Source organism: Podarcis liolepis (assembly GCF_965112155.1).
Source record: "Podarcis liolepis genome assembly, chromosome: 12".
Lineage (NCBI taxonomy): Eukaryota > Metazoa > Chordata > Lepidosauria > Squamata > Lacertidae > Podarcis > Podarcis liolepis.
Genome location: NC_139563.1, coordinates 4,313,682 through 4,326,217, shown reverse-complemented (window position 1 = coordinate 4,326,217; position 12,536 = coordinate 4,313,682). Strand labels below are relative to the sequence as shown.

Genomic DNA, 12,536 nt, shown 5'->3' with positions numbered 1-12,536 from the left:
TATACAAGTATCATTCAGTTCTGCTAGGATAACGCTATTATTACAATATAATCTTATATATTCTTTGAATAGTCTCCATTCTCTGGATATTTTTTGATTTGGGGCTCCTCTGACTTTTCCAGTCAGCTTTGCTAATTGAAAGTACTCTAGCAGGAATGATTGACAATCTATTATTGTAGGTGTTGTTTCACATTTCCAACTTCTGGCTATCAGTATTCTTGCAGCCGTAACTGAATACATAAGCACTCGGTTTTCAAGAACGTAATGACAGGCTACTGGATCAGGCCAAGGACAACCTAGTAAAAAAAAGGTAAAGGTAAAGGACCCCTGGATGTCCAGTCAAAGGCGCTCATCTCGCTTTTCAGGCCGAGGGAGCGGGCGTTTGTCCACAGACAGCTTTCTGGGTCATGTGGCCAGCATGACTAAACCGCTTCTGGTGCAACGGGACACTAATGGAAGCCAGAGCGCATGGAAACGGCGTTCACTTTCCCGCTGCAGTGGTACCTATTTATCTACTTGCACCGGTGTGCTTTGGAACTTAAAATACTTAATTCCTGAGTCCAGGTCACCGGCTCACCCTAAAGGTAAAGGTAAAGGGACCCCTGACCATTAGGCCCAGTCATGAACAACTTTGGGGTTGCGGCGCTCATCTTTACTGGCCGAGGGAGCCAGCGTACAGTTCTGGGTCATGTGGCCAGCATGACTAAGCCGCTTCTGGCGAACCAGAGCAGCGCATGGAAACGCCATTTACCGTCCTGCTGGAGCAGTACCTATTTATCTACTTGCACTTTGACATGCTTTCGAACTGCTAGGTTGCCAGGAGCAGGGACCGAGCAATGGGAGCTCATCCCGTCACAGGGATTCAAACTGCCGACCTTCCGATCAGCAAGCCCAAGAGGCTCAGTGGTTTAGACCCCAGCACCACCTGCGTCCCACCCAGCATGCTGTTCTCATAGTGGCCAACCAGATGTCTGTGATATTCAGAAGCATTTTTACCTCAGACCGTGGAGGCCCAGCCCAGCCATCTAGGCAAGCGGCCATCAATTGCCCACTCCTTATCCATGATTTTGCATAGGCCTCTTTTAAAGCCATCTAAGTTGGTGGTCATTCCCGCCTCAAGTGGCAGGGAGTTCCGTAGTTTAACTATGCGCTGAATGAATAAGCCCTTTCTTTTCTCTGCCCTGAATCTTCCAACATTCATTGGATTCCACGGATTCTAGCATTATGAGAGGGAGAATGGCTTTTCTCTACCTGCTTTCTTGATGCCGCACATCATATTATAACCACCAACGGGTCGCCTTTTCTCTGCCTTTTCTCTAAATGTAGAAGACCCAAACGCTGCAAGCTTCCCTCACGCAGAGCACCATTTGATCTCAGACTGGCGCTGAACTGGGGTCAGCATCTTTTTTTAAAAAGTTTTTTATTAACAATTTCAACATAACAATTATCAAAACAAATAATCTTCATTATTTCCCCCTTTTCCCCCCTCCCCTAAAAACCCTCCCCCCAAGACTTCCCTCAGCTCCTCTCTCTGATTTCTCAACTCATGTTATTCTCTGCATACTGTAAAATTGTATATATCGTTTTATTATCTATCTACTATATAAGCCCTCAATAAATTTGTGTATGTTTATTCAAAACGTGCCAACGAGTCCAATTCATTTTGTTGTCTTTTTAGATACAGTGGTACCTCAGGTTACAGACGCTTCAGGTGACATACGCTTCAGGTTTACAGACTCCGCTAACCCAGAAATATTACCTCGGGTTAAGAACTTTGCTTCAGGGTGAGAACAGAAATCGTGCGGCGGCAGCGGGAGGCCCGATTAACTAAAGTGGTGCTTCAGGTTAAGAACCATTTCAGGTTAAGAACGGACCTCCAGAACGAAATAAGTTCTTAACCCAAGGTACCACTGTAATTTGTAAAAAGTTCCCATTCTTCTTTAAAGTCACAGTTGTCCTTTTCTCGCAATTTGTATGTCAGTTTTGCCAGTTCCACATAGTTCATCAGTTTCTCTTGCCACTTGCCAGAACCTGGGACCCGCTGTGGTCAGTTCTCCTAGTTTCTCTGGCAACAGTGACAACAGTAGGGACCACATCCATGTCCCTCAGATTCCACCGCCTGAGGCAGCTGCCTCCATCTGCCCAATGGACAGGACAGCCCGGGAAGTTGGTTTCCAGCAACATTTAGAAGCTGCAATTTTGGCCACTCAGCATCTTAAAAAGCAGAGACATCATAGAATCATAGAGTTGGAAGAGACCACAAGGGCCATCGAGTCCAACCCCCTGCCAAGCAGGAAACACCATCAGAGCACTCCTGACATATGGTTGTCAAGCCTCTGCTTAAAGACCTCCAAAAAAGGAGACTCCACCACACTCCTTGGCAGCAAATTCCACTGTCGAACAGCTCTTACTGTCAGGAAGTTCTTCCTAATGTTTAGGTGGAATCTTCTTTCTTGTAGTTTGGATCGATTGCTCCGTGTCCGCTTCTCTGGAGCATCACCTTGCCAACAAAGGTCTGTATAGTTAAAGCTCTGGTTTCCCCAGTAGTGATGTATGGAAGTGAGAGCTGGACCATAAAGAAGGCTGATCGCCGAAGAATGGATGCTTTTGAATTATGGTGCTGGAGGAGACTCTTGAGAGTCCCATGGACTGCAAGAAGATCAAACCGATCCATTCTGAAGGAAATCAGCCCTGAGTGCTCACTGGAAGGACAGATCCTGAAGGTGAGGCTCCAATACTTTGGCCACCTCATGAGAAGAGAAGACTCCCTGGAAAAGACCCTGATGTTGGGAAAGATGGAGGGCAGAAGGAGAAGGGGAGACAGAGGACGAGATGGTGGGACAGTGTTCTCAAAGCTACCAGCATGAGTTTGACCAAACTGCGGGAGGCAGTGGAAGACAGGAGGGCCTGGCATGCTCTGGTCCTGGGGGTCACAAAGAATCAGACACGACTAAATGACTAAACAACAACAAATTTTGGCCACTCTTGACGTATGGCAACTTTTCAAGTGGAAAAAAACCGTGACTTGTGAACAGTTCCTTTTCCCACCCAAATTTTTATTTCTTTTTTAAAATCTGCAAGTATACTGTTGAAGTGATAATGTCCAGGAGCCATCAGGGAGGAGGAAATTTCAAGCGATCGTTTAAACCGTCAGGTGTGGCTTTTACCGCTGGCTTCAGAGTGGGTTGGCACACAGGGCTGGCACCAGGAGAGATGGCTGTTTGGGGTTTGGTTTGTGGCTTGGGTTTCTCTTTTCTTTTGGTAAAGAGTTGAGCAAACTGGGTTTCCAGTTGACTGAATCAGTATGAGGGTTGAGGAACCTTCCTGAGAGACCAGTTTCTTTGATGGATCTGATCTAACACTTAGGAAACATTTCTAAATCCTTGGCTTAAAATCTCTAGTTTCTGTCCCCATCGCTCCTTGCCCTATCCTCACAGGACTGAGAAAGGGGGGACGATTTATTGTTTAAACTTTGTATTTTGTTGTTTTAAAAAACCTTTTTCTGTACACCACCCAGTGGCGTAGCGTGGGGGGTGCCAGGGGTGCCGGCCGCACCGGGCGCAACATGGGCGGGGGGCGCGCTCACACTAGCAGCTCTCTGCCCCTACTAAAATCCACGGGTTAGGGAGCCCGCGCTCGCTCGGCTTGGCGAGGAGGTCGCAGAAGGGGGAGAGCGAAGCCTTCTGCCGCGGGCAAAAAAAGGAGAGGAAGCCGGCGGGTGGGCAGGTGGGCTGGCTGGCTGGCGGGGGTCTGGCTGCGCCTGCTGCTGCCGGGCTTTGACAGCTTGGCGAAGCGGAGGGAGAGGAGCTTTATGGTAATTGCGGCTCTCTCTCCACTGGCCGCCTGGCTAGTGAGCCGAGCCGAGCAGGGAGTCTGGCGAGGGGGCGGGAAGAGACTTTTCCACCTCGCCTGGTCAAAAAGGAGAGCGGAGTCTCCTCAGGGCGCCCTCAGGCAGGGCAGGGCAAGGCAAGCAGAGCGAGGAGGAGAGAGAGGGGAAGGGGGGGGGAGCAGCCAGGAAACGCTGCGGTGTGGAGGAGGAATCAATTAAGGAGAGAAAGCGAAAAGCCTTGGAGAAAGGGGAAAAAAGGAAAGAAAAGAGGCAGCTCCAGGAGAGCGCGGGGGAAAGAGAAGCCTCGCTGCTGCTGCTTGGGAGAGTAAATTACTGTACTTGCCTTGCCCCGGGTTAGGGGGCGCAAATTAATTGCCTTGCCCTGGGTTAGGGGGCGCAAATTACTTGCCTTGCCCCGGTTGCTGATAACCCACGCTACGCCGCTGACACCACCATGACAGTTCCAAATAGGGGCCGGTTTATAAATTCATTAAACAAACAAGGTGGAGAAATCTCCTTCCTTGGAGGTTTTTGAGCAGATGTTGGATGCCAGGAATTTTTTAGCTGCGATTCCTGCATTATAGAGGGTTAAATTACAAGAGGACCTTCGTGGTCTCTTCCAACTCTACAATGTGTTGATTTTATGAAATAGATAATGTTTTCTCTCCCTCATTCTCAGAGCCCTGTACACGTGTAGTCTCTATACAGTCGTACCTTAGTTTTCGAACAGCTTAGTTCACAAACAACTTGGAACTCGAATGCCGCAAACCTGGAAGTAGGTGTTCCGGTTTGTGAACTTTCCCTCAGAAGCTGAATGTCCGGCGTGGCTTCCAATTGCCTGCAGGACACTCCTTGGTCTTGGTCGCTTTGATTGAACGGACTTCCGGAACGCATTCTGCTCGAAAACCAAGGTTTTGACGACAGAGCCTAGGGCTTGCCGATCAGAAGGTCGGCAGTTCGAATCCCCGCGACGGGGTGAGCTTCCGTTGCTCGGTCCCTGCTCCTGCCAACCTAGCAATTCGAAAGCGCGTCAAAGTGCAAGTAGATAAATAGGTACAGCTCTGGCGGGAAGGTAAACGGCGTTTCCGTGCGCTGCTCTGGTTTGCTAGAAGCGGCTTAGTCATGCTGGCCACATGACCCGGAAGCTGTCTGCGGACAAACACCGGCTCCCTCAGCTTATAGAGCGAGATGAGCGCTGCAACCCCAGAGTTGTCCACGACTGGACCTGTTATGTACTGAGTTGAATAGGTTCCAAAATGCAGCAGTATGATTGGTCCCAGAACAATAGGATTCAGAATGCAGCAGTCTGATTGGTCCTAGAACAATAGGATTCAGAATGCAGCAGTCTGATTGGTCCTAGAACAATAGGATTCAGAATGCAGCAGTCTGATTGGTCCTAGAACAATAGGATTCAGAATGCAGCAGTCTGATTGGTCCTAGAACAATAAGATTCAGAATACAGCAGTCTGATTGGTCCACAGGAGCCACCCAATCCAGCTCCAGGTGGAAGTGAATCCGCAACCTGATTGGCCTACAGGAGAATCCCGGAATCAGCCAATCACGTGTGGCCCATTGTGAAAATAATGTGTATAAGGCAGACATTCTGGGGGAACTTCCATTCCTCCTCACCACTATGAGCTGAAGAAAGAGCATGAAATCCACTCTCGACTCCGAGTATATTTCAAGACCTAACGGTCAAGGGTACCTTTACCTTTTACCTGTCCGGCTGGCTGGGGATTTTGGGAGGTGTAGTCATGGAATCATAGAATCATAGATTTGGAAGGAACCCCAAGGCTCATCTAGTCCAACCAAGAAAATCAATTTTTATTCATCTTATTGCTTCCAAATAATGATAACAGCAACACACCCACTGTGACCCCTCCTGACCCAAACAGAGGCAGCCCAGCGCAGTGCCTTCTAGACGACGATGTCCCGTGGCTAGGAATTATGGGACTTGTAGTCCAACAACATCTGGATGGCACCCTGTCGGTTGCTCCAGGTTTTAGGGACATGACAGTTTTTTCTCAGCCGCTCTGGAGGAACTGCACGTCAGGATTGAAAGCATCGCCAAGACTTTGTCTGCAGCAGCATCTTTGAATTTAATTTGTACAGGTGTGCCAGGCAATGTCCAGTTGCGCTCAAGCCGGCAGGACTCTTTTTGTGGGATTATAAATCTAACCAGGCAAGAAGTGAAAGGAAGAAGAAGGGGGGGAAGAGCAGTTTCCCCACAAAGCTGTGAAAAATATCCACTCAAGAAAAAAAAAGATTGGTGTGGTAAATGGAGAGAAGACAAAAATCAGAGCGGGAAACCAAAATAAGAGGTTTTTTTATGTCAAATCTTTTTTTTATTGGGTTTTACATTGCAAATTTAAATTCAGACATTAAGCATCAACGTCATCGTTTAGAATTGTTTAAAAAATACTCCATTTTTACCATAGTTTTTCGTACATTACAAGTATTACTCAAAGCGTTTTTATTTTATTTTTTGCATGCAAAATAAAGTGGGTTTTTTGAGAAGAGGAAGGAAGAGGCTCGATCAGTCTGCACCAACCACCTGTTTTGAGCTATCAAAACTCCCATCAGCCTCTGCTAGCATGTCAGAACTGGTGCGCACTGACCCTGGTAGGGTGGAAAGTGAGGTGAACAACAGTAGAGGAACCCGGTTAAATGGTTGAGGGAAAAGCTGTAGCTCAGTGGAGGGGATCCAGCTGAAGGTCCCAGATTTGATTCCCAGTGGCACTCCCTGCCTGATATTCTGGAGCGCTGCTGCCAGTCCGTGTACACAACACTGAACCAGATGGACCAGTGGGTGCAATTCAAAACTGGGCAGCTTTCTGTGTTCCTAAACAACTGGTGGAGCTAGAGGCAAGAATGGTTGGAGCAGCCAATTCTAGTTTTGACTCTGTTGTAAACAAAAATTGCCCTTTTCCCTTATGGGGTATCCAAGAGCCCATATAGAGTCCTTACATAGGCTCCCAATTGGTAGGAGAAAATAACAGAGGCCAACCAGAGAATATTGAGAAGCAAAGCAGCTAGTAAGCCTGATCTTTATTGATCTGTTGCAACAGATCAATAGAAGGGGTGTAACCTAAGACCACCCCTCAGATACATCACACCTACATCACAGAAAAGGCGGTCTAAAACAGAAATTTGAATATTGTTTTTCTCCTGTTGTTGTTTATCTCCTGTCTGGCAGGTTACTTGATTGGATTGCCTGAGGAGCCTGGCCAATCTTTTGTAATGATAAATACTTAGTTCCTGGGCCAGGTCACAGGCTCACACCCTATTCAAACACAGACATACCCTTAAGACAGGATTTGTGAGGAAAGACACAATGGGGAGGCCTTTCCACTTTGACCTTGCAGAGAAAACATTTGGTCAGTTTGGGAATCAAATTGGTTCAGGTCGGTCTTCCTGTGCTGATCTATGTATGTGCGGTTATGAACATTACCATATATCTAAGACCTCAAAATTCCTAGCACAACTCCATCCTTCCGGTGAGTTCTGCAACGGCAACACCGAGGAAGAGGATGGCAGGCAGGGAGACCCCCTGGACTGGGTGGAACTAGGAAGGCGGAAAGGTGGAGGGCATCGGAGGACAGAATCGGGCTGGATGGGCAGTGCATCATTTTCCCGAATGGACCAGCCATCGCCACTGCGTGTCTCCTCCGGCATGGCTGGGGCTGATGGAAGTTCAGGTGGGCACCAGGTTGGTGATGGCTGGCAAGCGTTACCAAGGCAACAGGGTGGTGGGCAAAAGGAAAATCTGAGGAAGGGGGAACAGGTTGGAATGGGAGAAAGTGTGTGCGGAAGAGACAGAGAGGAGCTTTTTACACGTTCCTGGGGATTTCTCCATCTCAATAGCGGACAGTCCCTCCCACCATGATTCCCTTGCCCTTGAAGATTTTGCGGAAACCCTTCTTGACACCCTTCTTGATCTTCTTAAACTTCTTCTTCAGCCAGGACCGCTTCACCCGTTTGGGCTCAGGCTGCAGAGGAGAGAAGAAAAAGAGCCTCCTGTTAGGATCTCGTCCCTCAGCGGGTGGACTGTGGACCACCAAAATGGGCGCCAGCTTGCCTGGTTCTACCTCTCTCTCACTCCTCCTTCTCTTGGCTGTTGGTTTGCTGCCAGGTCTCAGTCCTACTGGCTGAAATGCTGTGGGATAACCAGCCTCATATAACCAACTTGCTTAAGTCTAATTAACACATGAAGGGGTTAAGACCATAGAGTAAGCTGGCCTGCAAGGCTTAGCTATGTCCATTTCCCCTCACCTTGCAAGGAACTAGGTAATCAAGCCTTTGTTCCCTTTCAGTCTAGCTGATGAACTCAGCAACGATGAAGCTGAGCTGGGGTAGCTCAGCTGATAGAGCATGAGACTCTTAATCACAGGGTTGTGTGTTCGAATCCTGTGTCTGACCGATTGGGAATTTGGTGAGATCCATGGGGAACTCCTTTCACACATGACAAATTGGTTAAAAGGACGTTACGACGTCAATAATAATAATAATAAATTTTATTTATATCCCGCCCTCCCCAGCCGAAGCCGGGCTCAGGGCGGCTAACAACAATAAAACAGTACAAAAGTACAACATAAACAACATTCTAAAATCATTCATTATAAAAATTAATTAACCCCTTCCACCTCGGAAGGTGCCCCGAAATACTGTCTTACCACGTCCTCTACGGCTTCACAGGTGACAATAGCCACAGGTGGATTCTCAGCCAGGAAGTAAAAGCCGGAGCATTCCTTGACCACCTGCAATGGGAGGAAATGGGAGGTGAAACCAAGGTTGGAGCCAGGAGAAGCCTCTCTCTTTGGGGGTAGAGCTTTGCATGCAGTTAGCCCCTGGTTTGAACCCTGGCACAGGGTTCACCAACGTGGTGCCCAGGGGCACCCAGGGGCCTACCAGTGTGGTGTGTGTGTGTGTGTGTGTGTGTGTGTGTGTGTGAACAGGAAGTATAGGAGTGTGTAATAATAATTTAATAATAATAATAATTTATTATTTATACCCCGCCCATCTGGCTGAGTTTCCCCAGCCACTCTGGGCGGCTTCCAATTGAGTGTTAAAAACAATACAGCATTAAATATTAAAAACTTCCCTAAACAGGGCTGCCTTCAGATGTCTTCTAAAGATAAGAGAGCTACTTATTTCCTTCACATCTGAAAGGAGGGTGTTCCACAGGGCGGGCGCCACTACCAAGAAGGCCCTCCCTTCAGATGTGACTTCGTACTGACATGACGGCAAGCATGGTAAGTCCATGGGCTGAATGTGTACATTTCTTGTGGCATCTGTGAGTGTGGCACATGTGTGCAGTGCAAGTCTGGGTACGTCCACACATTGGCACAAGACTAATGATGACTACGCTGGTGTCAGGGTGCTGTCAGCAGCTCCCGGCTGGTTGCCCAGGAAAGTACAGTATAAAGACAAGAAAAAGTTTCTTAATGTCCTTTTCATTTCAGTCTTTACAGAGAGAGGCCATCAAACGCAGCTGAATGTTGGGAGGTTCAGAGCTGTAGTGATCAGGTGGGATTGCTATGAGGAATTATAAAAAAATAAGGAGCAAGCCATTTGTGCCAGCTATGAAAGCATTGTGTTCACTGGGTTTAAGCCATTTTGATATGATTTCGGATCAGTCCACGCCTCTGCATCCATGTCTTGATGCTTGAGAAAACCCTGTGGGATTATACCTCAAAATACCAGTTGATGGGAATTTCAGAAGGGTAGGGTGCTGTGATGTTCAGGTTCTGCTTATGGCCATCCCATAATAGCTGCTGTGAAAACAGCCTGCTGGACGTGACCTCGAGAAAGTGTGATAGGAATTTTATGGTCTTAGATATATGGTAATGTTCATAACCGCACATACATAGATCAACAGGAAGGCCAACCTGGAACCATTTTGATTCCTAAACTGACCAAATGTTTTCTCTGCAAGGTCAAAGTGGAAAAGCCTCCCCATTGTCTCTTTCCTCACAAATCCTGTCTTAAGGACACATTTAAGATATGAATAGGGTGTGAGCCTGTGACCGTGCCCAGGAAATAAGTATTTACCACTACAAAAGAATGGCCAGGCTCCCCAGGCAATCCAATCAAGTAACTTGCCAGACAGGAGATAAACTGTGACAGGAGAAAAACAACATTTAAATTTCTGTGGTGTAGGTGGGATGTATCTGAGGGGTGGTCTTAGGTTACACCCCTTCTGTGATGTATGCATAATGTTTCTGGGGGTGGTCTTGATCTAGAGAATGGGAATTTCAAAAATCTTTATAAGCCCTTGCACAGCATTTTTGTGGGTCCTCCTCCTTTCCTGCGTGTGAGGGGAGCACCCTGTTGCAACAGATCAATAAAGATCAGGCTTACTAGCTGCTTTGCTTCTCAATATTCTCTGGTTGGCCTCTGTTATTTTCTCCTACCAATAGGGAACCTATGTAAGGACTCTATATGGGCTCCTGGATACCCCATAAGGGAAAAGGGCATATTTTTTATTTACAACAAAAGCAGCCCATGTGCAGATGCAAACCGTGGGCTGAAACAGATTCCTCAACCCCACTTCGCCCAGCCTTACCCCTCCGTCTCTGAAGCTGCATTCCTTCACGGGGCGTTCCTCCTCTGCCAGGCACTCGGTTTCTTGGATTGTGAAATTCAGCTCTTGGGCGCTATCGGAACTCGCATCCTGAGGCAAACAAGAGCAACCAAATCAGAGCTGATAGTCCAAAAACCTCGCCTGCGACTAGTGGGGAGCGGGAGTGATATCGCCAAACCTGTTGTCCTGATTTGCATCAATCGCACAAACATTTTGGGCAGGCGTGTTATGAGAATTATAAGGTCTATGATGTAAAATAAATGTTCATAAATGTACCAGGCAAACAGATACATAAATATAGAAACCACATGTCTGTAAACAGTACAGGAAAACAGTCCTAAAGCCATTTTTACTCTTGCAGTGACCTCAAATATTCCTCTGCAGTTTGGCTGGAAATGGGAAAAGCTTCCTCATTGTCTCTGAGCTCACAAATCCTGCCTTAAGGGCACATTTGGGTATGAATAGGGTGAGCCTGTGGTAAGTGGGTGGTGCTGTGGTCTAAACCACTGAGCCTCTTGGGCTTGCCAATCAGAAGGTCAGCAGTTCGAATCCCCGCGACGGGGTGAGCTCCCGTTGCTCGGTCCCTGCTCCTGCCAACCTAGCAGTTCGAAAGCACGTCAAAGTGCAAGTAGATAAATAGGTACCGCTCCGGCGGGAAGGTAAACGGCGTTTCCGTGCGCTGCTCTGGTTCGCCAGAAGTGGCTTAGTCATGCTGGCCACATGACCCGGAAGCTGTACGCCGGCTCCCTCAGCCAATAAAGCGAGATGAGCGCCGAAACCCCAGAGTCGGCCACGACTGGACCTAATGGTCAGGGGTCCCTTTACCTTTAGGGTGAGCCTGTGACCTGGACTCAGGAATTAAATATTTATCATCACAAAAGAATAGCCAGGCTGTCCAGGTAAACCCATTAATAGGTTTCCTGCCAGACAGGATTCTGCTGTAGACCACCCCTTCTGTGATGTATGTATGATGTTTTGGGGGGTGGTCTTGGGCTACAGGGTGGGCAATTCCAAAAGTCTATATAAGAGCTTGCACACCAATGTTCTGGGTTCCTCCTCCCTTCTGTATGTGGTGAGTGAGGACCCTGTTGCAACAGATCAATAGAGATCAGGCTTACTAGCTGCTTTGCTTCTCAATATTCTCTGGTTGGCCTCTGTTATTTTCTCCTACCAATAGGGAACCTATGTAAGGACTCTATACGGGTTCTTGGGTACCCCATAAGGGGAAAGGAACCGTTTTTTCTTATAACAGTAATCACATGATATTATGATAAGGGCTGATCTGAAGAGTTAAGTGATTCTGATTAGTTCAGGATAATGACATTGGGTCGCAACCGCTAAGATTGCAGTGATCCTTCGATTGGTGAATAGGAATGTATGCAGTGGAACCTTAGATTTCGAACGTAATCCGTTCTGGAAGACCCTTCGACTTCTGAAACGTTCGAAAACCGAGGATCAATGGTCTGGCTGCAATATCAATGGGGGGAAATGAAAAACGAGCCTTGGAAGCCGTTAGACTTTTGAGGCAGGTTCGAAAACAGAAGCAGGTTTTTGGCGTCTGGGTTCCGAATTATTCGGCTTCTGAGACGCTCAAAAACCAAGGTTCCGCTGTAATCTGGAAGTGTATAAAAAACATTGCTTCGCATGTTTGTTCTTTGCAGCCTTCTCCTTATTTCTGAGACTGTCCCTAGGCATTTGTTTTTCAATAAAGGCCTATCTTTTCACCTGGAAACTGCATCCTTTTCTTTTGGGTTTCTGTGCCGGATGCCTCCAGCCTAGGAACCCCCTTTTAAATTTCTCCAGCAGTACCAGAATATGGGAGTCTGATACATTGAGTGCCTTCCTTCCTTCCTTCCTTCCTTCCTTCCTTCCTTCCTTCCTTCCTTCCTTCCTTCCTTCCTTCCTTCCTTCCATCCATCCCAGAGGGAGGATGGAAACAGATGCACAGGTGGCCTTAGGCTAAATATATACCATGCAGTCAAAACACATGACCTCCCCACATAGAATCCTGGGAACTGTAGCTTACTTCTCTCAGAGTGACAACGCCCAGCACCCTTAACAAACCACAGTTCCCAGAATGCTTTGGTGGGAAGTCAATGTACTTTAAAGATATAGTGCGTCCAC

General features: G+C 47.5%; 2 protein-coding genes across 3 annotated transcripts in view; both read right to left on the bottom strand.

Annotated features, from left to right (window-relative positions):
• Positions 1-12,536, bottom strand: part of LOC310689510 (cathelicidin-2-like) — a 64,012-nt gene that overhangs the window by 10,071 nt on the left and 41,405 nt on the right. The window lies entirely within an intron of this gene.
• LOC310689504 (cathelicidin-related peptide Oh-Cath-like) overlaps positions 1-12,536 on the bottom strand; it is a 69,409-nt gene that overhangs the window by 56,310 nt on the left and 563 nt on the right. The window contains exons 2-4 of one of the 2 annotated variants that reach the window (XR_014517446.1): positions 10,395-10,502; positions 8,503-8,586; positions 6,918-7,818 (exon numbers count right to left, since the gene is read on the bottom strand). Coding sequence is in view for 1 of the 2 variants with exons in the window: in XM_083467296.1 (XP_083323422.1) it covers positions 7,687-7,818; positions 8,503-8,586; positions 10,395-10,502 (324 nt within the window). In the remaining variant the exon portion in view is untranslated. Of the gene's footprint in view, positions 1-6,151; positions 7,819-8,502; positions 8,587-10,394; positions 10,503-12,536 lie in introns of those variants that run through there. The other variant, XM_083467296.1, reaches the window with a different exon arrangement.